Below are 22,172 nucleotides of genomic sequence, written 5' to 3'. Positions count from 1 at the left end.
GCGGCCGGGCGGGTTGGCGTGTGCCCTGAGCCGGCGCTTCTCGGAGAAGCCGTCTGCCGTGTCGGGCGGTGCCGTGGGCAGCGTGGGGCGAGAAGGGGCTGCCGAGGGTGGGCAAAAAGGGGGAGCTGAGTAGAGACAGCGGGACAGGAGAGGCGTTCAGCGGCCCGGGAAGGACACGGGTGTCAAACTAGTCGGGTTTGTTGGTTTTCGTACAACAAAGGGTTTCCCCTTACATCGGTGTTATTCAGCGATGTCGTTTGCACACCAAGCAACAACCGCAAATGAAAAGTCATGTGAACAGCCCCTCATGTCTTCGCACACAATAGATAAACGTGTTCGTGCCTGCTTGTGGGCAGTGGGAGCCGGGGCTTTTTCTCCCCAAGAAAGAAAGATCATATAATCTTTGTGTTCAAGAGGGTGAGGCATACTCAGCTAGTTTACGTCAGAATTACAAAGCCCAGTGGATAGCATTGCCACCCTGTGCCTCAGTAGCAAGTGACTGTTTCACGAAGGCACCCCTTCATGTAACGGGGTAACACTTGCGGGTCTGTGATCGGCCTTCTTGCTCACCCCTTCTCAGCACTGCAGGAACACCTAAGGAGATGACGAGACATTTTATTTTTCCCTCTGCTTCCTATCAAAGGGCGAACACAAGCTTCCCTTTTCTTGCTGGTGCTTCAGCATCTCTTCTGCCGAGGATGTCAAACTCACCAGAAGGAGGAAGAAACCAATTCTGTGTTTCATTGTGATCTGCGTCCTGGAGTGTAAATTCAGAACTAAGTACTTTCTGCAAACCATGCCGAATGACTGTTGTTATCAGTAGGAGGTTTGCAATAAAGGGGAGGAAATTGTCTTTGGATAGTAAATAAAAGTTTCATAATTCTTTATTTCTGTCACATTCATTTTTAGTAAGTTCTTGTTTGGTTTTCAGAGTGCTACCTTATCAGCTCATCGCTATTTGTGTCCTCATTTTTCTTCTGCTTTTCTTTGCCTGCTCTGTTTCTTTCCTAGTGACTTTCTTTACCCATGGCAGCTCCCAGCTGATGAACCTCACTTGTGTTTTTTGCCCAATCCACGCGCTAAAACCACCAGTGATTAAGTCATTGAGGTTGGTAGTGAAATGTCATTGTAAGTTCTTACTCCACTCAGGTTTAGGGTGTTGCCACTGTAGCCTTAAAGGCTTTTGAATATCTCCAAGGTCTCCACAACTTCTCTGGGCAACCTGTTCCAGTGCTTGGTCACCCTCACAGTGAAAAAGTGTTTTTCATCATGTTCAGAGGGAACCCCCAGTGTTTCAGTCTGTGTCCATTGCCTCTTGTTCTGTCACTTGGGCACCACTCCAAAGAGCCTGGCTCCATCTTCTTCGCACCCTCCCCTCAGATATTTACATACACTGGTAAGATCCCCCCTTCTCTAGCCTCCCCCCCCCCCACCAGTTCTCTCAGCCTTTCCTCATATGAGAGATGCTCCAGCCCCTTAATCATCTTAGTGGCCTTTCACTGGACTCTACCCAGTGGAGAGACAGCACTGCAGGTGTGGCCTTACCATCGCTGCGTAGAGGGGAAGGATCACCTCCCTCAGCCTGCTGGCAACACTCCTGCTAATGCAGTCCAGGATGCCATTAGCTGCCTTTGCTGTAAGGGCATGTTGTTGGCTCATGTTCAGTGTGCTGTTCACCAGGACCCCCAGGTCCTTTCCGCAAAGCTGCTTTCCAGCTGGTTGGTCCCCAGCATGTACTGGTGCCTGGGGTTGTTCCTCCCCGGGTGCAGGACCTTGCACTTCCGCCTCCTGAACTTCGCAAGGTTCCCGTCAGCCCATTTCTCCAGCCTGTCAAGGTCCCTCTGGATGGCAGCAGGGCTCTCTGGTGTACCAGCCGCTCCTCCCAGTTTTGGGTCATCTGCAAACTTGCCAAGGGTACAGCCTGCCCCATCGTCCAGATCATTAATGAAGCTGTTGAACAAGACTGAACACAGTATTGGCCCCTGGGGTACACCACAAGTTACAGGCCTCCAAGAGGCCTCCTTTGTGCCATTGATTACCACCCTCCAGGTCCGGCTGTTCAACTAGTTTTCAATCCACCTCACTGTCTGCTCATCCAGCCCATACTTCATCAGCTTCTCAATGAGGATCTTATGGGATACAGCGTCGAAAGTCTAGGTAGACAATGTCCACTGCTGTCCCCTCGTCTACCAAGCCAGTAGTTTGATCATAGAAGTTTATCAAGTTGTTCAGGCATGACTTCCCCTTGGTGAAGCCATGCTGACTGCTCCTGATGACTTTCTTGTTCTTCATGTATCTGGAAATGGTGTCCAGGATTAACCACTCCATCACCTTCTCAGGGATCAAGGGGAGGCTGACTGGTCTGTAGGTCCCGGCGTCCTCCATCCTGCCTTTCTTGAAGTTAGGAGTGGCGTTTGCTTTCCTCCAGTCCTTGGGCACTTCTCCCAGTCACCACGATCATTCAAAGATGATCAAGAGTGGCTTTCCACTGACATCTGCTAGCTCCCTCAGCACTTGTGGGTGCTTCCCTTCAGGGCCCATGGACTTACATATGTCCAGTGTGCTTAAGTATTCCCTGACCTGATCCTCCTCCACCATGGGTACATCTTCTTTGCTACAGACTTTCACCTTGGTCTCTGGGGCCTGGGATTCCTGAAGGGCTGTTACATCAACATTTAATACAGTATTTGAGAATATGGGGGCTAGGCCTCTGGGAGGAGGAACAGGTTGCTGCCTGAGAAGCAATTTGATCATTTCGTGTTGTAAATACATTGTCCTATACATCACACCTATAAGCTGCAAACTTGTCAGGGCCAGAACATGGTTTTATCTGCTGTAGGTAGTTTACTTCACAGACATAAGAAGAACGGGCTACTCAGAGGTCAAAGTATTTGCCGAGGACACAGGGAAATCCTGCACTCCATTCACTGACCAGCTGCCTTCTGCCTGTCTGACTCCAGGCAGGTGATTTAGAGTACACCTGCATGATACCAAGCAGCAAGCTGCTGAGATCTCCAGAGATCCACAACCAGAGCCATATTGCTATGTTAGCACAGCTCCGTACATAGGTTAATTGACCCTGCTGAGAGAACAAATTGATTAGCCGGGCTACTTTTAAGATCCAAACCAGTATCTTTGCTGGACCAGCTTGTCTGCAGATAGCTCAGGGATTTCTAATACGGCACTGCCTTGTGGCAGACAAACCTGCCCTTAGCTTGTCCCATGTTTCAGTTCCCCACATATGCCACATAGACAGTTTTCTTTAACTGGCAGGAATTTTGTGAGTCAATTAGTGAACATGAAATGACAAGAATAAAAGAATACATTGAGATATTAAGAACAGTTTTCCTTTGCAGAACTTTATCAGCTATCTTGTTACTAGAAATATTTTACATTTTTACTTTTGAAGTATAGCAAAAATATGTCACAGCTAATATTTAATTCTTTTCCTTTTTCGTGCACCTGTGAACTTGGAATAGCCATCTCTGAACATTCAGGATCTTACCCATCAAAGCGTAGCTCTGGGGATGCGATTAGTCAAGTAATTAGTTGTTCATAATTCCATGTACTCTGAAGCTGGGAACTGTGCTTCTAACTTGCTCCTAGGTTCTGCTATGTGCTGTATTTCTAGTGAGGAACTTCTCTATGTCCCAAATCCCAGCTTTTCTTTTAATTAGCAAGTATATATCTCTGTCAATTGTGGTTGCAAGGCAAGTTTAAAAAATGTAAAGTGAGTAAGATTGATACACGGTTGATTTTACAAGGGTTCTGGAACAAGAGTTATAAATGCATCGTTCATCATGGTTACCTCACATGTCCCGTTTTGGTCCTTTGAAGTATGAATTTTGTTAACCGTTTTACTCTGTGCTGGAAAGGCAAAAAGAAAACTGTAGACCTGTACCTGTAGCTTACTCTGACCTAGTCTATGCTAGAATGTTTTGCTGGTAGTGCTACCGTAGGCACATGAACAACAAAGAAAGATCTCGCCCATTAACCAGTGCTGCCAGGTTCATCATACACCTGTTCAGAGATGCTCTTTTTATCCTGCAGACAGAATGTGGGCAGAATTTTAGGAGCTTGACTGTTTGAGCTTTCCACATTTGTTGCAGGTGGGTGGAACGGTGGCTTGGACTTGGCACAGGCAAATGTGTATGCCAGGGTGGGACACAGCAGGGTGTGCACTCAGACCTAGCACCCAGAAAGTGCAAGATCTGAGACTACCCTGAGTCTCATGTTATAGACATAAGCAAAGGGAGCAGGATGAGATCACAGTTATTTAATCAATTTCATTTTTAAAGCTGTGAGCAGAACAATGACAAAAAAAGCACAGTAGGTTCAATCACTGCAATTAAATGATCACTTATATAATTACAATGCACAGAGATAAAATCAATCCAAACCTCTCCCACTAATTCTCTGCCTCTGAGCTCCAGAGTATTTTTTACAGACATGAAAGAAAGAGAAAGTTCATAAGAGGCCATACATGCAGTCTAACATGAATTCTGAAACCAGTGCTTTGTCAGGACAGTATAATAGTGTTAAGAGATGCTTGGTTTGGCAAAACTGCACTTTGGCCAGCAGAGCTTTTTCCAGCATCTCTGTGTGATGCCACCTTTACCTGTGAGGTGGCTATAACCATGTCTTCATTATGAGATTTAGCTAGCGTAACAGTCAGCCTGAGGTGATACCACCGCACACTCTTCATTGACAGCTCTGCCAGCAGAAATAGACCCATTAATCTTCACACACGATATGTGACAGCTCAGCATGTTACTTCTCATGGAAGATGGGACCATTTCCCCTTTCACATGTAGCATTTCAGCCTCTCTCCCACTCTTTTACCGGCTGTGCCAGAGGCAGGTAACAGGCATGTCCTTCTGTCTGCTGACTGTGGCAAGTTTGCTCAGGAGTTGTGGGGCAAGGAGAGGCACAATGCTAAAGCCAGAAGATGAGCTCGTCCATTTGGTCCTGCCCTAATGTGTACTCTCCAGCCTGTTTTCTGTAGCCCCTTTCTAGGTGAGATTCAGCCCGTGTGACCCATCTTGTCTCATGTGACTCGACATACCAGAAACGTTGTCCCCTGCTTTGTGACAGCTGTCTGAGAAAGAGAGTGATGGGTGTGCAAAGAGCTGGAACCAGGGCCAGGTGGGATGCCCAGAGAAGCCTCGTTGGAAGACGGTCAGCATCATCTGGCACCAAGGAGAGGAGGTGCCACTAAGCAAGCTCTTATAACTAGGAGACAGGGTGGGGGCAAGGGGGCTAGCGCTTGGCTGGCTTTTGATCTGGAGTAACTCCCCCCCAACTCGTGTCTTCCAGACAGCATCCTCTTCTTAGTGAAGGAGTCTTGCTCGATACAAAAAAGGCTCAGAGGTGATGACATCATTAGAACTTCACTTTGACTAATTGCTCTTATTTTTGGTTCTTTTGCAAAAACAGGAGATATCTGATCCATCCAAACACCAGTCTCTATTGAAGAAAAAGTCGTATGTCTGCCAGGACCTCGTAGTAGAAAAACTTCAAATTCATTTAGGTCATTTAGTTCTTCGATGCCCAAATGCCTACATCTTGTAAGTGCTTAAGAGGGCATACTGCCAGGAGCTGAGTTTTTCATTAGATCAGAAAATTGCTCTTATAGGTTTGTTATTATATATGTTATTAATATACAGGCCGGGTCCTAAAAAAAAAATCTTGAAAAAACAAACCATGCCTCATAAATATAATTGTTGACAAATTGGCTAAGTTTCAAGACAAATGGGTCACAATGTTTTATTTTGACCAATCATAATTTCGAATTATGTGTTGAGATATAAAGCAAAACTGCAACGCCATGTTTCAATTCTATTACAGCAACCATGGACGCAAGTTGGTACACCTTGGATACTTGTACTTTCTTTTGATGCCATTCATGCACCAGAAATACAGCCTATCAAGGAAAAAAACCACAACATGAGAAAGCAGGCATATAATGGCACCATGGTGTTTGTATTCATCACAGTACATCAATATTCCACCCATCAATTTTAGAAGTCTCTTATAATTTTGCCATATTATAACTATTCTGCTTTTCTCTGTAGGATCACACTTTTCGCTCTTTCCAATATCCTGTAAATAATCTGTTCCTAAGTGGTTATGACTCTCCAAAATGCTAACAACAGACATTTTGTCTGGAATGGCTGATCGTTTCTTTTACTACTTGTATCTGGCACTGCAATGGAAGAAAGAAAAATATTTTCTAGAGTATTATTTTCTCTATGATGATGACTCTTACATATTTACTAGACTTCAGTAAAATACCAAGAGTTTTTAGAAACTAAAACATGACAGGCAAGCTTTTATTTTTTTCTGTATTTTCGCCTGCTGGAGCCAGTTACATTCTTTCCACCAGAGAGCGCAAGCATCACCAGAGGTGATGGTGCTGGGATGGAGGGATTGCTGTACTCGTAACCAGTATTGTGAGCTGCCTTCCCCAAGGACGGCTCTCTAGACATGATGGGTGGTTACAGCTATATGAAGTTTCTTGCCTATGGGTTAATGTAGGCTCAGAGTTAACATTGTGCCCAAATAGTTAAGGCGTCCCATGTACAAGATAGAGCTGAAGAATCTCCTGACAAGGAAGTACTGGAGACATTCCTGCCTCTCCTTCTGCATCTTGGGCTCCAGCCCAGGAGATGCTGACTTCCCAGGGATGTGTGCTTCTCCCATGCAGTACAAACACCCCTATGCCCCTCAGACACGTGCTTGAGGACACTAAGACCAACTGGCTTTGGGAATGTTGGGCATCAGAAAGAAGATATGACTTGGTAAGTAGTAAAAGAGATCTTCAAGTTTTAGACTAAGAGCAAAGGCATTTCAAGCAATGTTGTAGGAAATCAATAGCAAGACTGTGAAATAAAATAAAGGCTTCTGAAAAATCTCAGAACCTACACCTCCCTCTAGAGGAACAGTGAAAATGCTCCAACTCAGCTAGACAGCTGAGAAAATCCAAGGGCATGTACCAGTTTTGTGTGGCGTGTCATCCCAGAGCACACCCCCATGGGTACTGTGCTAAGGCTAAAACACCTCGAGTCTGGAGCACATGGGTACAGGCTCACTCACGTTATGCAAATCCTGCCAGTTACTTGAAGGAGAATGCAATGTGTTATGGACTGGCAAAGGGTAAAAAGCTTTTAACTCCTCAGTCACAAGTTCACATTATGTTCAAGTGTGTTGACTATATGTTACAATAGGTGTTAAGCTACAACTAATGCTCTTGCATTTTCTTAGACAACTGTCTGCGCTGCAGAAAGCATTGGGACAGGCTGGCCTCCTCCTTGGCAGTCCCAACAGGGAGCCAAGGATTCGAGAGTTTGGAGATGCACCTCATCTCTCCACTCCTAGCTGTCAGTTAGGCAGAAACTACGCTGCTTAGTGAAGGAAATACCAAGGACGACAGCTTTTAGACAAAAGTGTATTGTAAAATGCCTTTGACCTAACAGGGAAGTTTCTCCAAATTCAGCAATTGCTGTGTAATTGAGCCGTATTTAAACACACTCACATGCATTTTTATATACATACATACATACATACATACATATAGAGAGAGAGAGAGGGGTTCACCTTCAGTGTGATGCTTTTGAGTGTGGTTCTTCAGGTGGATGCGATGGTGCAGTCTTTTGTTTTTGGCTCCTCCTAGTGCCTGTACACAGTGTTAGAGGTACATAATAGATTATAGGATCATCTCCATAAAACGAAGGTTCTGTGTGGTTCTCCTCCTCTTGAGCCTTGTACTAATACTTGCTAAAAAACTACCCAATTTCAAATCTCATTTTTAATATCTGTGATTCTCCTCAAGACTTATTCAGAGTGACAGTTTGGTATTTTTACAGGTTTTTTTTCTCTCACGCTTTTGAAAAATGCATGTACATGCCTTTACGTGCCTCAGTCAAATTTCTCCTGAAACAACTAATCTGACTGCAAGCTAACAAAGCTAAGTTTCCTTCTTGTGGCATTTGGCTGCTCAGTTGATCGATGAGTGAAGAAGAGGCAGCAGCAAACAGCAGCTGCTCTGTTAATCACAGCCCTGGGCTGCCGTGCAGAGGGGAAGTCTTTACCTTTCTCTCTATGGGTGGGAACAGCTGTGTCAGCTCTGACATCAACTGGACTCCACACAGTGTGCCCCGCAGAGCAAGAGTTGTGCATGAAGCCAAGGACTAGCCAGCTGTGGAAGGAGTAAGTAGGATGGCAGTCAACAGAGCTGTATTTACCATATTATAGATTTTCCTCCTGGTTTTAAATCCCTCTGTTTTTAGGAACCACAGGTGCAGGTGGCACGGTGGAAAAACCGCGAATGTATCTCCACAGGTATAGTTGCCACACCTGGTGAAGTCCTCAGGACATGCAGTTTTCAAAGCCTGTTCCAACAGGACCCAAACTTCCCCCAATGTAAGATGTAGGGGAAATATTATTAAACAATCTTTTGGGAAGTTTTTCTTCCCTTAAGCTCTTTCATAGACTTTACAGCATAGAGTAATGAATGCAGTTTCCATCAGCCAAAAGTGGTTAGAAGGTGTCAAACCCCAGGAATGCCTAACTGTTCATTAGGGAAGAAAGGAAAAAGCGGGAACCAAAGAGCTGTATTCATCACAAATGACACCTTAATTTTTTTTCTTGTTTTTGTCAGGGCCACAGTGTGCTCTCTTATGTATCTTATGTTCTTCTGTTGTCATCCTACTTTCTCCCACCTCTTCTTCTGGCTTGTTGCCCTTTTTTCTTTCAGACACCTGCCCATGGAACCTGCAAACTACAGCATGGTCTCTTCCTTCCAGCAGAAGCATCCCTGGATGCTAGTAATCCCAGCCTCATCACTGCCTCGTTTTGAACACCAGTGGACTTCATTGGAGAGATGCATGTTGCTGGATGAGAGCCTGTGCCCTCAAATAACAGCTAAAGCTAATGACTACAGCCAGGGCTCCATGGCATCGAAGAGCTGTATCCATCCTAGATCCTGGACTGACAAGACATTAAGAAATCGTTACGGGTTGTATCAAAACTGCAGAGGCAATTTAAAACAAATTCTTTGTTAGCAGAAACTGGCTTTGCTTTTGATGAATTCTTTCAACACATGTAAAATGAAGGGGAAATAAAAAGTTGTGTATGTTGCTTGATTGCAGCCAACACCTTGAAAATTTTTATTGCCAGAGTATTTCAGGACTGGAAACAGAAATATCATCCATGTAGGTCTAATAGTAAAAATTACCCTGTTAGTGTCTGTGTATTAAAAGAAGTGATAACTGGAAACATCCTATGAACAGAAAAGTAAGTAAATGTCACTGGATTTGCTTGCAGGGCAACTGTCTTAGAAGTGGATGGCTGGAATTAGAACAAAAAATAACCATGAAAACAGGTGCAATGCTCATAGCATTATCAGTAACTTTTTATCATTTTGGTTTGCTTCTTGACTTTTATGTCAAATATAGGCTGTATGTTCTCTAGGGCAGACATTTTCTGTGAAGCATTTAAGCGCATGTTAGACTGCTCTGAAACAGTAAGAGAGAGAACTGTGTGTAGATCTTAACTGGGTGCAGAAAAGGCTGGAGGAGTTCCTTACACTGCAAGAAGAAAGAGGGAGCCAAATCTTTGGTGATTTATGACTCTGTGAACAAGTCAGAAAGCTGCTCTCCACCCTCTCTTTGCCTTTTCCACAGCTCACTTACTTAACTTCTGACGTGCAGGGATACTCCATGGAGGGGCAGGCCAGGAGCCCTTTGTCCCTGTTTTCAAAGAGATTTAAAGAGCATCAAAGGCCCAAATCCTCTTGAGCTTGGAGTGCCCTTTCAACCCTTGATTCTGACCATTTGGCAGACCTGGTACTTTAGCTCTGCTGTATGTTTCACCTGACCTATCGCCCCGCTTATGCTGACAAGGCAGTACACATGCACACAGTGACAAGCGCTGGGGTAAAAAGCACAGATAACTGTTCAGCACGTGCTATGGCTGCAAATCTTATCCTTCCCACTAAGGCCATTCTTTGCTACCTAGTCAAGTGATTTTTATAAAACTTGTTGGAGATTAACTCTTGAGACCTTGTCTCCTCTATTAAATGTGAGTGGAATTGGTCAATGAGTTCAACCAAACTGCACAAATTAAAAATGGCAAAGGACAGCAAATGTAGAGTCCCAGAAGTTGAGAAAACTGGCCTAAGAGTTTTCAAAAATAGGTCTCATCCACTTTGAAGAGTGGAGCCAAGCAAACACTGTTCCCAAAAGACAGAGAGATCATTTTCTGTATCATGGGAATCTACACACTACATTCCCACACAGGAGTTTTTGAAGAGGGAAATACACACAGCAAAACTGCTTTCGATGAGAGCACTGCAAAATACCATCAACATTCCTGACTGTGTATTTTCAAACGTCTGGTTCGATCCAGTTTTAGATGAAAGATATACTCAGTTGATGTAACCTTTCTTCCAAAAAGTCCCATTTTAATCACTGATTGCATAGGAAGCAGAATTTGGGCTGTGTTCAAGTTTTAAAGAGATTGTCTAGAGCAATTGGTTTTCTTGTATTTTCCAGTAAAAGGTTAGGTGGGGCACTTACTAAAACAAACAAAAAGCCATTATTTTAGTAATGTAAAAACTATCATTTACATCCAACAAATAGATCAAAAGATGTTCTTTTATAAACAAAATTCCCATCTCACAGACACAATGGTATGTACAATAACATCACACTTCGCCAAGAGATTCCAGTATAAGACACAGTAATTCAAAAGAAACAAAGTGTAAGTTTATTAGACGCCAACATTTCTTAGTTAAGATCTAAGTAAAGAAAACACACAGTAGAAAAAGTTGTACAAAGCAGCAATGGATTTACATTACATTAAAGAAAAAGTTACCCTAAGCTATTAAGTCTCAGTCCTAAAAAAAGTAAAAACCCATCCTGGCGTATTGAACTGATACAGAATGACTATAAGGTATACAGGATTATAAAACCAGCTTCTTTTGTCTTATCTCTATAATCCTTTAAAATGACAAGTGATTTTGTGTAACTAATCGGAAAATTCTATAGCAAATATATTGGATAATTCCTATTTCTAGAAACTGTAGGAAACTATTCCCCTGTACCCAAGCACTAAAAGTGTTCCCATTTTCCTGCTTTTTAAAAAGGGACACTGTCAAGAATAATCCTTGAAATGCGTACTTTATATGTATTTTGCATGTTACATTGCAAAATATAGTTTGTTCTGGTTTTAGGTACATAATTTAATTAAAGATGCTGCTGCAGTAGTGGGAAGCTTGTGTTTTTAAAAGGTAATGTGTATCACTGAGAAACTGGAGAAGGAAAAATGGATTGAGTCCTTTATTCTGGAATAGTGAGAGAAAAAGCAACATGAAAAATAAGCTCAACCCGTAGAATTCAGATACATTTTTCAGACATCCTTGCAACAATTGAGGATGCCCTTAATAGGCTTTAACATGCCCAAGCAGCTCAAGCGTTATGACTCAGTTCATGTTTTTAAATTCTTTGATTTTATGAATATCAAGTATTCTTAATACAGATAAGTACATTTACTGTACACAACTTTTCTCTTGATAGTGTCCCTTCATGTACAACAGTTATAGTACAGTTTTTCACAAGTCATTTTAAATAACCAAGAATCAATGACATTAAAAAATACTATCAGGCTGTGTTCAACAACAACAAAAAAAGATTTTAACACTGATTCATTAACAGCAACATTTAAAAAAAAACAAAACCAAACCAAAACCCTAAGCTTGCTTTGATTTTTATCTAAATCTTCTGGTAGGAAAATGTAAACAATTTTATTGAACAGTATAGGCACATGCCAGATTACAGGCTCATGCCAGATACTTGCACCCTCACTGTTAGTGCCAAGAAGTTAGGCATAGTCTGTCCTTATCCCATGTGAGGAACTTCTAGTTTTATCACTGGAAGCTTGGAACAAAAACAGAGCACATGTAGCTTCAGACCAAACCCGCATGTCCTACTTGGGGGAAAACAAACAAACAACATCAGACAAAAAACCTACTGGAAGTCACTACAAGGCCTGCTTAAATAGGAAATGCAGGAACAAGTCTCTTACAGCTGTGTTTTGGTTCGGGGATAAGGCTACATCTCCATTCTGAAATACGCAAGACAAACTCTAGTGTCACCCACTGCTTCAGCAGGTTATCTGCTCTATTAACTGTCACAGGGTGTTTCACTCCCCCTTACCAAAAAAAAAAAAAAAAGAGTAGAGACAGCATTATTACTAGTTCATGTCCTTTGTTTTTGTAAAACTGCAGAACTATACCCTACTTTTATATGCAGTTTTTATGTAGAGAAAAATACATTTTAACTTTTGGTTCTAGGACTTAAAGAAAAATCTGTATGTATTTTTCTGCCATTGCTCACTTTCAAGGTTGATCATGGTCCCAATTTAGCAACGAACTTAAGCACATGTTTAAAAAAAATTAAGACTCATCTTAATGGAACTTAACCATAGGCTTAGACGCTTTGCCAACACAGTGCCTGAAAGAAAAAAGTCCCCAAACAAAATACATTTCATGGCTCAACCCTGCTCCTCTTAAATGCAAAAGAAGTTTCCACTGTACTTCCAATGAGGCAGGATAGTTCTCTGAGATTTATCTGACAGATTATAAAAATAGAAAAAAAAAAGAATTAAAGATTCTAATCTATATATTAAAACATCTGCACATTCCTGTCACAAATTTTAAGAAAAAAAGCAAAACACTTTTTATATTTAACAAGACCTCTAACTTTGTGTCACTTTAGTACACAGCTACAAAATTAAACAATATATGATGAAGACAGGCTTTTGTATCAATAAATTTGCCTTTTATTTTGGCTGTTGCCAAACTAGACACTCTTGAAAAGACCTTTATTTATAAACAAGCAACTAACATTTTTCCCATAATTTAACTTTTAAACATATATTAAAGTTATATAAGTGGAAGCATATTTATTCCATATCCTCCAAAATAAACACTTCTATCAAGGGCTTTTTAAGATACTGTATAAAAGCTAATAGAAAACCAGAACTGCTATATAAACATCTCATATTTAAACTTCAGAGATCCTGAATTCCTTTACTAAACAATAGGAACCAAATTAAAAAAACCAAACACAAAACACGCTCAAAGTTAAAAACAAAACTTAAAAAAAACAACAACAAAAAAACCAAACCCCCAAACAAAACAACTAAAAAAAGCTTAGAAGGAGGCTATTTAGACCAAAAATATTTTATGGATTTTTTTTTTTTATAATACATAGTATACTAGGAAAAAGGTCAAGGTTTCTTCAAAGATGTTGCACAAGCTTTTGATTTAAAGTGTGTGGAATTTATCATCATATCACATGGAAGAATCCCAGTTGGAAGTTAGATGACTATGACATAGCTGAACTAGTTGCCATCTTCCTTTAGAAAGCACACTGATTTTTAAAAGGCTACATATAAACTTTCAGACTGTTGTGTAGAGGAATCATTGGCGAAAACTTAGGAACATTTTTACAAAAACATGTTCATATTTTATATGCACAGGTTTCTTAAACACATTTAAAGGACACTTAGCAAAGCTTTATGTTTTTCTGATTTTGTTACACCAGGTTAAGTGCAATAACCATTTTATTTTGAAATTGTTTCTGGTAAGAAAGAAATTTAGTCTTATTAGGTGGAATAAAAAAGTCAGTAACTAGAAATGTCACTATTAAACTAGTACCTTGTTTTATTGCAATGGCACCGAAAGAGTTTAACTGATATTCTAACAAATTAGCGCAATCATATTCAGCTACAATTTGCCTGAAAGAGGACAAAAAAGAACAACACATTACTATTAGAAGTGTTTAGTAACAATTTTAGATTTTAATAAAAAATTAAACAGAAGAGGCTTGAAACTAACATTGCGATTTTTTTTGGTAGATGATAAAAAGTCAGGGGTCCATCCTGAGCCAATTCTTTTAAACTTAACTTACAGGAAAAATAATTAAAAAAAAAAATCTGTTGGAAAAAAATGGTGGCACACTTGGGCTTTCACTGAGAAAAATCTACTCCTATGCGTGCCTAACTAAGGATGCCCATCCTCAGATTCTTAGGAGTTACACTTGTGCTTAATTTTGCTAAATCTTGGTGTCAGCTTGCAATTCTTCTTACTTTTGAGTTTGGGATGCTGAAAAAAAATTCACAGTTACATACAGAATTAAAGCCTTGCTCCTGCTCCCCCTGAAACTGGTGACCAAACTCCTGTTGCTTTCAGTGAACACAGACTGGGCTCTGACTATGTAGTGTGGAATGCAATCCCCCTCTCCCAAGCTGCACGGGGTAAAGTTGGTCAGGATCATAAATACTGTTTGCATCATTTATGTTCACTTTAATCCATCACCACTCCATTAAGTTTAAATTCTAGCAGAAGAATTTTTCAGTGTTAGTTTTCCACCTACTTCTGGGTAAATATTTCTTTTACTTACAGAATAATTTTGGACCCGTACTATAGCTTCTGGTAAATATCTATGATCCTACTTACATTAACTGCTCCAGTTGTGATTTGAGGTAAAATAATGGAACTACACAGAATATCTGCAGCCCATTATTACCACGATTTTCAACAAATTAGAAAATTGCAACACAGTATCACATATGATAGAAAGCGACAGAAAGAAATACTCTATGCATTGTATTCATAAAATGCAGTGATTGTAGTGTGATGTTTTTTCCTCTGCTTTGAGCTGGATATGTATGCTTAATACAAATTTCAAATACATACTTCTTCATTTATACAGGTGTCTATATAAATATTTACATTTTTAGTTTTTGTTAAAACATATCTTTGTACTCATGGCCAAGCTTATTACTGTGTGTAGGAACACAATTCATCTTCCGTCCCTTAATGAGCTCTCTTTTTTTGATTTAATAGTTATACATTCCTTTGTAGTTAGAAATACAAACAGTTGTACAAATAGTGGAACAAAATTATGAAACTTGTCTGACATCCATTCAATCTTAGTTCATATTATAAACAGTACCATTTGCATTATGATGGCTGTTAATACAACGACTTTAGCTACCGAAGTATCTATAGTAAATTAGTCTTTGGGACATTATATAAAGCAAAGTACCCCCTCCCCCAATTTTCCTTAGAAACTTATAATTAAATGGCTGAAAGCAGGCTTGCTGCTACTTTTTATATAAAATCTTAGTAATAATATTGCTGACTTTAGAGTCTATTTTAATTTGCACAAGTTCCATATAACAACAAAACAATTCTATGTTGCCTTAAAATACCAAACATTCATATCCAATAACATCAGGATTACTCAAACTTGAGGTTTATTTGTTATTGCTAAAGGTTTCTAAGACCTAAGTCAATACAGCAAGACACTCCATCCACTTCCTCCCTAACTGCAAGTGCATGGCAACTATTTATATGGAGCTTGTGTGTTGGTTTCTTTTAAAAAAAAAACTAATGAAGTTGGTTACAGTATTTCACTACTATAAACTCACAGTTAGAATCCAAATTGTTGTTGCTCTTTCATTTAATATATAACTTTTTATATAATACACACGCACACGCCAACATCACAGGATGAAGATCCATGCATACAATCCAGATGTGATCGTATTTCAGTGTTAAAGGAAATAAAAACTATTCTGTTACTATTAATCCCAGACCACAGTATTATAAATTCCTCTGCTTTCTACCTAATAACCAAGTTAGTTTACCTTAATCTTCAAATCCAAGCAGCATCACAAATTCCACATTTTTCATCATCGTTGTCATTGTTTTGATCCTCTTAGATTTCTAGTTTATACGGCATACATCTGAGATCCTGAACACAGCCTCCACTGAACCAGCTTTTTAAGGTATCTGTTAAAGCTAATTGTGTGTCTGTTCATGGCTCCAAAGACTAAAAGCTGTCTTGAAAGTCCTGTGACAGAGTTTACACATGTATTGTCTTTTGAATGTGATAGCTGAGAGTGGTGGAGCATGATAGAAGAGTGTATCTGACTCCTGCGGTACAAATAATTTTTCAGTAGTAGTGGAGCTTTCAGACAAGCCTGTCGGACTATCAGGCTCCAAAGGCTGGATTTTGGGGAGGGGTGGGGGTGGAGGTAAGGGTGGTGGTGATGGGGAATTAGCTGGTGGACATATCTCAGGCTCCTTATTTGTGGACTCCTCTGCAGCCTGTGACATATGAGACTGGAAGTGACTCCACAGCCGGAAATTGGTTCGGAAGGCCTTGTTACACACATGACAAATAAATGGCTTCACAGAGCATAAGAGCTCTTGGTGACGCTCCAGCTGTTTGCGTACAGTGAAAATCTTTCCACACTTTTCACAGGGCCACAAACCAGCATCTTTGTTAGAGACTACTTCCTTAGGCTCCCTGCTCGTTTCAGTGACCTCATCCTCTATATCATCTGCAGGCTCTTCTTTGATCTGAATTTTAAACTGCTTGGAAACACTTAAGTCTTCAGGTAGGCATGAGGAATCTTCAGAATCAAAATTTATTTGTTCTGATGAATCACTGAATACACCATCTTCCTTTGCAGCAACAAAATTGTTCATTTTATTGGATTCTGACTGAGGAGGCAATCTTGATGAACTAGTTATTTCTCCATTGTGATCCAGGATAGGTAAAGAAAAGTTCTCTGATGGAGCCATTGTGTTTTGATTGTGAACTTCAACTTGATGACGCCAAATACTAAAGGATGATTTAAAGCTACGCATACACTCAAGACAAGTAAGTTTCTTGTATTCACACTTGCTTTCGTGCTCATGCGTCAGCTCTGGAGAAGAAAATCTAAGGCTGCAGTAAGGACAGACAGTAGCATTTCTACAGAGTCGCTCATGATTTCCCTGTTCAATAAGTGAAGAGAGCTTAGCATTGCAGAGACGGCACTGATAAACCTCTTTGTTTTCTACTGGAGTTTCAATATGAATATGATCTTTCTGCTTAGGAGCCTTATTCCCTCCAACTGGTTTCTCCCCTGGGTGCATTTTTATGTGCTGTTTAAATTGCGAGAGGAAACGATAAGCTTTCCCACAGTAGGTACAAATATAGGCTCCTTTGGTTCTCGATCTTAAATTCCTTTTGATGACTTGTTGTGCTTGTGAAGCAGACTGTCCCTGAAAACCTTGCTTGCCACGTCTTAGTTTAACAATTAGAGCTTTTTTAATTTCTCTCTCCCTCACTATATCGATCAGTTTTCTTTGGAATTTTTCATCCAAAACAGCATGCGAACTGGAAGCTGGTGAGGGATTCTTCACAATTCCATGTTGTGTCTGGCAGTGCGTCCACACTTTGAAATTTGTGTGGAATCTCTTGTGGCATATGTCACAAGCATAGGGCTTCTCTGGATTATGATACATGTTAACATGACGATGAAGACCTGCTGTTGATCTGAAAATTTTAAGGCAGTGCTTACATTTAAATTTCTTATTTGGTCTTGCTTCTTCCATCTCGCTGTATTCATCTTTACTGACATCAGAATCAGGAAAATCAGTATCAAGGTGCGTAGGGCTTGAGCCTTCCTCACAGTTATCTTCTGACCCAGGAGAACCCTGCTCATCTGCCTTCAGTTTCTTAAATGGTAGTCTTCTATCAGCTTGAAATCTCCTTTTTGCTGGAAGTCTACTTGGTTCCTTATGATCATCCTCAGTTTTAAAAGGAAAGTCTTTATTTGTCGATGCTGAAGCATCACCCACTGTAACTCTTATTATTTCAGCAGGATCTGAAAGTGGACTGCTAGGTTCAGTTTTTATTCGCACCTCTGTGAGAGGGGAAGCAACCTCCCTATCAGTTGACTGAGAGGCACTGAAAGACCTAAGGCGATGTGGGTGTATTACCTGTGGTTTTTCATCTATGACTATCTTCTCTGATGACTCTTTCAAGGATGACTTTTGAGATACAACATTAAGTGTCTTCTGGGAATCATTAGTTCCCGGTGAGGAGGAGGAGGATACCTGTGAAGGTTTTAGGTCAACAGAAGGTGAGTAAATAGGAACCTGGCTGTCCATGGACAGTGACCTTCGAAGGAGACTTTTTACAAGTGGCCCACTTCTGTCAATACTTTGGTTTTCTGGACCAGATCCACTAGATGGGATTACTAGCCCTAACTTTGAGTAGTATAGCAAATTTCTGTCTTCACCTTGACTACTTCCCTTTCCTGCCTCTCGCAACAAAAATGTAGATTCTGATGCGCCACGCAGAGATAAGACTGGTGGACGCGGTCTTTTTAATGACATCTCTGCGGCCTTTCCTCTTAAAAGCTGACCACTGCTTCCTGGTTCATCGCTTGCAATTTCTTTCTCTGCTAAAGGCATTTGAGGCAGTACTGTGTTCCTTTTCACTAAACCACCTCTGCTCTGATCCTCCACAGTTCCAGAAGTTTCATGAACCTTGGTATAGCTCACAGGGCTTTCTTTCAGCCATCTCCTTTCAGTCAGTGATAAGTTGTGAAGGGTTTCAGTTGGTTTTGTTACTTGTGGCCTACTGCTAGTTTTGACAGCAACAGAGGGTGAAGGTTTAGAAGTATGGCTTAAATCATGTTGTGTTTGATTTATACTTTTCGCTTGTGCTTCAATTCTGTTCTGACAGACAATGACACTTCTCTTCTGAGAACTACTTTCATCTTCATCTTGATACAGTATTTTCTTAACAGGGCAAGCGGGAAAAGGAGCTTGAGGACTCTTAGAAACAATGTTTGTAAGAAAGGATATTCCAAGACTGTAGCCCAGTTCTTGCACAGCTGCAAGACTGCCTTTCTCAATGAACAAGGATGAAGAATAAATGTAGTTTAACACATTATCAAAAGCATCTGGCTCACAGAAGTCGAGTTGAAACACTGACTGAGACTCATTCTCCTTATTCGTGAACAGAGTCTGGAAGTACTCACTGCTGGCAGCCAGAACGTTTTTATGAGCTCGAAATTTCTGATCTCCTACTATAAGAACAACATCACACAGCTGTCCCTTTAGACGCTCCTCATTCAGTGCGCTTAGAAGTGAAATGGCATGCGCTGGATTTATGTAATGCAAGAGCCCCTCCATGATTCTGATGCTTCTGAAAAAGAACAACAACAAAAAGTTGTAGGTTGCCTTAGGTGAACTGTTGTTAGAGATAAAGTAAACACACCTAATCCCTCTGTACTTCATAAACTGGCTAAACCACCATCAACAGTGCTGAAGAAAACAGCTTGTTTGGAGGAAAGGTATGGGAATTAAAACAACACTGTTGGCACCAACAGATGCACGGGCACAAGAAGAACCAGCTCGTGCCCATTTTCAAACACACTGTTAATTGCTGGTCTTACACCAAGAATATTTATTACACCTAACTAACTCGGGGGGGTGGGGGGGTGGGTCAGTGCTCTCTTCCTGTAATACACCTGTCCGCGTGAAGGAACAGTTCAATCATTTCACTCTTGGTCATCTTGTTCTCAGCTTTAGCTTTATGAAGATCTATCTTGACAACTGCATTGATAAACTCTTGCATCAGATATCTAAAGCTTAGTTATGCCAAGTCACCTTTCTGAGGCTAAGCAACCCTGACAGTCTCCTGCTGACTAAACAAATTAATGGGGTTTTGTTGTCATTTTTAATAGGATGATGGAAAGGGCATTAATACTGGGAAGGAAGGAGGAAGCAGGATTATTGCCTGTAATCTAGATTAATTCATCATGTTTGCTTATGCTTAGTAAGTGTTGTTAATATATACTTCTAGCTATCAAATATGTGTCACTTATAACCGCACTGACAGGATCTGGTTTCTTGGAAACGTCACAACTGTAATTGAAGTATCCCTGCAATGCTTTGTTCTAGCTTAAAAGCAATCAGAGAACTGAACTCCCCATTTTCTTCATTAGCATAAAAGCACTTTATGCCCACAGGCCATATACTTGAGGAAGTTACCCATGAATGCATCCAAGAATACAATAAGGACAAATTAAACTGCAGTGCAGAAATCTCCATGCTTCAAAACACAGCCTACTCTGTACTGCAGGATGGCTCAATAACTCAATAGACTGCTCCTGATTAAATCTTAACAAAAGAAGAGAATCAGGTTTTAAGTTAGTTTAAATAAAGAACTTCTGTGGCATGAATTGAAATTTATGTATCTGTGCACATGCACACACAGAGAGAAATCAGCAATATCCAATTTGCTTTTTTTTCATGGACACTTTTACAATTCTGTTCAAGTTAACCTGTAAGAATTTTACACTACCTTCCTCCATCGTGGTAGTAAAACAGGTCAATAATGTGTCTGTTAAAAGCAATTATCTTCTTTTTACAGCTGATTTGAGAAACTACTCTTTAGTTTATATCATGGTTTAGGCCCAGCCAGTAACTAAGCACCACAAAGGTGCTTGCTCGCTGCTCCCTGCCCCCGGTGGGATGGGGAGGAGAATCAGTAGAAAACATTAAAAACTCATGGGTTGAGGTAACGACAGTTTAATAGGACAACACAAGGAGAGAAATAATAATAAAAATATACTAGTAAAAGAATATATGAAGCGAGTGATGCACAATGCAATTGCTCACCACCCGGAACCCAATGCCCAGCCCGTTACTGAGCTGTGATCTCTCCCCCCCCCAGCTGGCTCCTCCAATTTATATACTGAGCATGACGTCATATGGTATTGAATATCCCCTCAGCTAGTTCAGGTCAGCTATCCTGGCTGTGTCCCCTCGCAGCTTCTTGTGAAAACTAACTCTATCCCAGCCAAACCCAGACAGTTTATAACTTCTACCCGATGTATGTTATTACAACAAAAAGGTTTCACTATTCATCAGCTTACAAGCAAAACTGAAAAGTTTATCAAAATAAATAACACTATTAAGAAGCTGTAACCCCATGATTAATAAATGAGGGTGGTAAATCTTACAACTAATGGACATAAATAAGTGATCAAAGTCTAAATTGGTATGATTGAGAAATGACTTAAAGGGTGCTGCATAAAGTGTCTCAAGGCATTGATCATATCATAGGACTCAGCTACCACTTCTGCACCTGAAAATATTGAATGAGTTAATAGTGTCACGACAATAGCGAAAGCAGAATTGTTTCCTCACCAGATCTGTCTTTACTGAGTGTTTCAGTGTCTTGCAGTGTTCATATACACTAATTTATCCTTAACTCATCTCAGATAGTTATAACACATCATCCCCCCACATCTCCATCTAAAAAGAGCAGAGCAGTCAAGCTACTATGAATTTGAGAAACCAACCTGTTTTGGTTTGGTTTCTATGTTTTGCTCAAAAGTACTGTCTGGGGGTGTGTGCACTACCCATCTCCTTTGTGAATGTCACTGCAGTTTGCAGTGGTGGAGTATGATTGGCTCTAATCCAGTCTCATGGTCTGAGCACTCATTAACACTTGGAGTGTTATTAGAACAAGTGTTCCAGGAATGCATCTTTTCCTTTAGCTTCATCTGAAACAAACTGAGTTTGCAAACTCAAGTGATTCATCTGGGATGCAAGTTGCAGCATGATATATGGAGGTAACAGATCAACAGTGGGCTTAGGAAGGAAACTTGAACTAAACCAGTATTGTAGAGACACCCAATAGATGTTGCTGCAGAACCCATACTTCACGGACACAGTGGGAAAGGAGTATATTAGTTAAATGTTTTGAAATATTTTCAAATCTTTCATTTTAATCTGCTTTACCCAGGCCTTGTGTTTTGTGTAAGACATTGCAGAATAAACTTCATGTAATTACTATGTGTTCCTTTGTCCACTGTAGCACAGTAATTCTGTTAGTAGAGATGGGTGTAAAAATCCAGACACCCGAAGCAGAATCCAATAGTCATCCATCCTTCTTTCCATTCTCCTTTTTTACTCGTAGAACACCTTCAATTTATTACATTAAACAAGACAGAGATAAGCATCCCACTACAATCTTCCCTTTCAGTCTCAAAGCACAGTCTCTTCTGCGCAGTGAAGGAGGCAGAGTTCTTTGGTGCAATGTAACTCTGTCACTTTAACAGTAACCAAGGCTGCAATGTACACAAATGGCAAGGGACCAAATTAATCCTGCAAAGGCAGCTTTAATCCTGGTATTTCCTAATTCAGGTGCTTGACTTTCAGCTTAACAGCCTTTAAACACAACAGTCAGAAATAAAACAAGCTATGATACTTTAAGAAACAAAACCAGAACTGGTTTGCAGAATCA

The 22,172-nt window shown here is 40.6% G+C and overlaps 1 protein-coding gene across 3 annotated transcripts; it reads right to left on the bottom strand.

The window, feature by feature from the left end:
* Positions 1–10,493: 10,493 nt before the first annotated feature.
* Positions 10,494–19,056, bottom strand: ZBTB21 (zinc finger and BTB domain containing 21). Of its 3 annotated transcripts, none has more exons than XM_010580298.1 (2): positions 15,718–19,056; positions 10,494–10,576 (listed from the first exon to the last, which is right to left on the bottom strand). In XM_010580298.1, the coding sequence occupies exon 1, from the start codon at positions 19,046–19,048 to the stop codon at positions 15,872–15,874; it is 3,177 nt and encodes a 1,058-aa protein (XP_010578600.1). In that variant the 5' UTR covers positions 19,049–19,056; the 3' UTR covers positions 10,494–10,576; positions 15,718–15,871. The 3 variants fall into 3 exon arrangements, with proteins under 3 accessions (XP_010578600.1, XP_010578598.1, XP_010578599.1); XM_010580296.1 differs by lacking the exon at positions 10,494–10,576 and adding an exon at positions 11,731–12,629 and having other exon boundaries at positions 13,721–19,056; XM_010580297.1 differs by lacking the exon at positions 10,494–10,576 and adding an exon at positions 13,168–13,800.
* Between the last annotated feature and the right edge of the window lie 3,116 nt (positions 19,057–22,172).

Source organism: Haliaeetus leucocephalus, unplaced genomic scaffold, assembly GCF_000737465.1.
Source record: "Haliaeetus leucocephalus isolate CR32 unplaced genomic scaffold, Haliaeetus_leucocephalus-4.0 Scaffold702, whole genome shotgun sequence".
NCBI classification, from domain to species: Eukaryota; Metazoa; Chordata; class Aves; order Accipitriformes; family Accipitridae; genus Haliaeetus; species Haliaeetus leucocephalus.
This window is presented reverse-complemented; position numbering and strand designations above follow the sequence as displayed.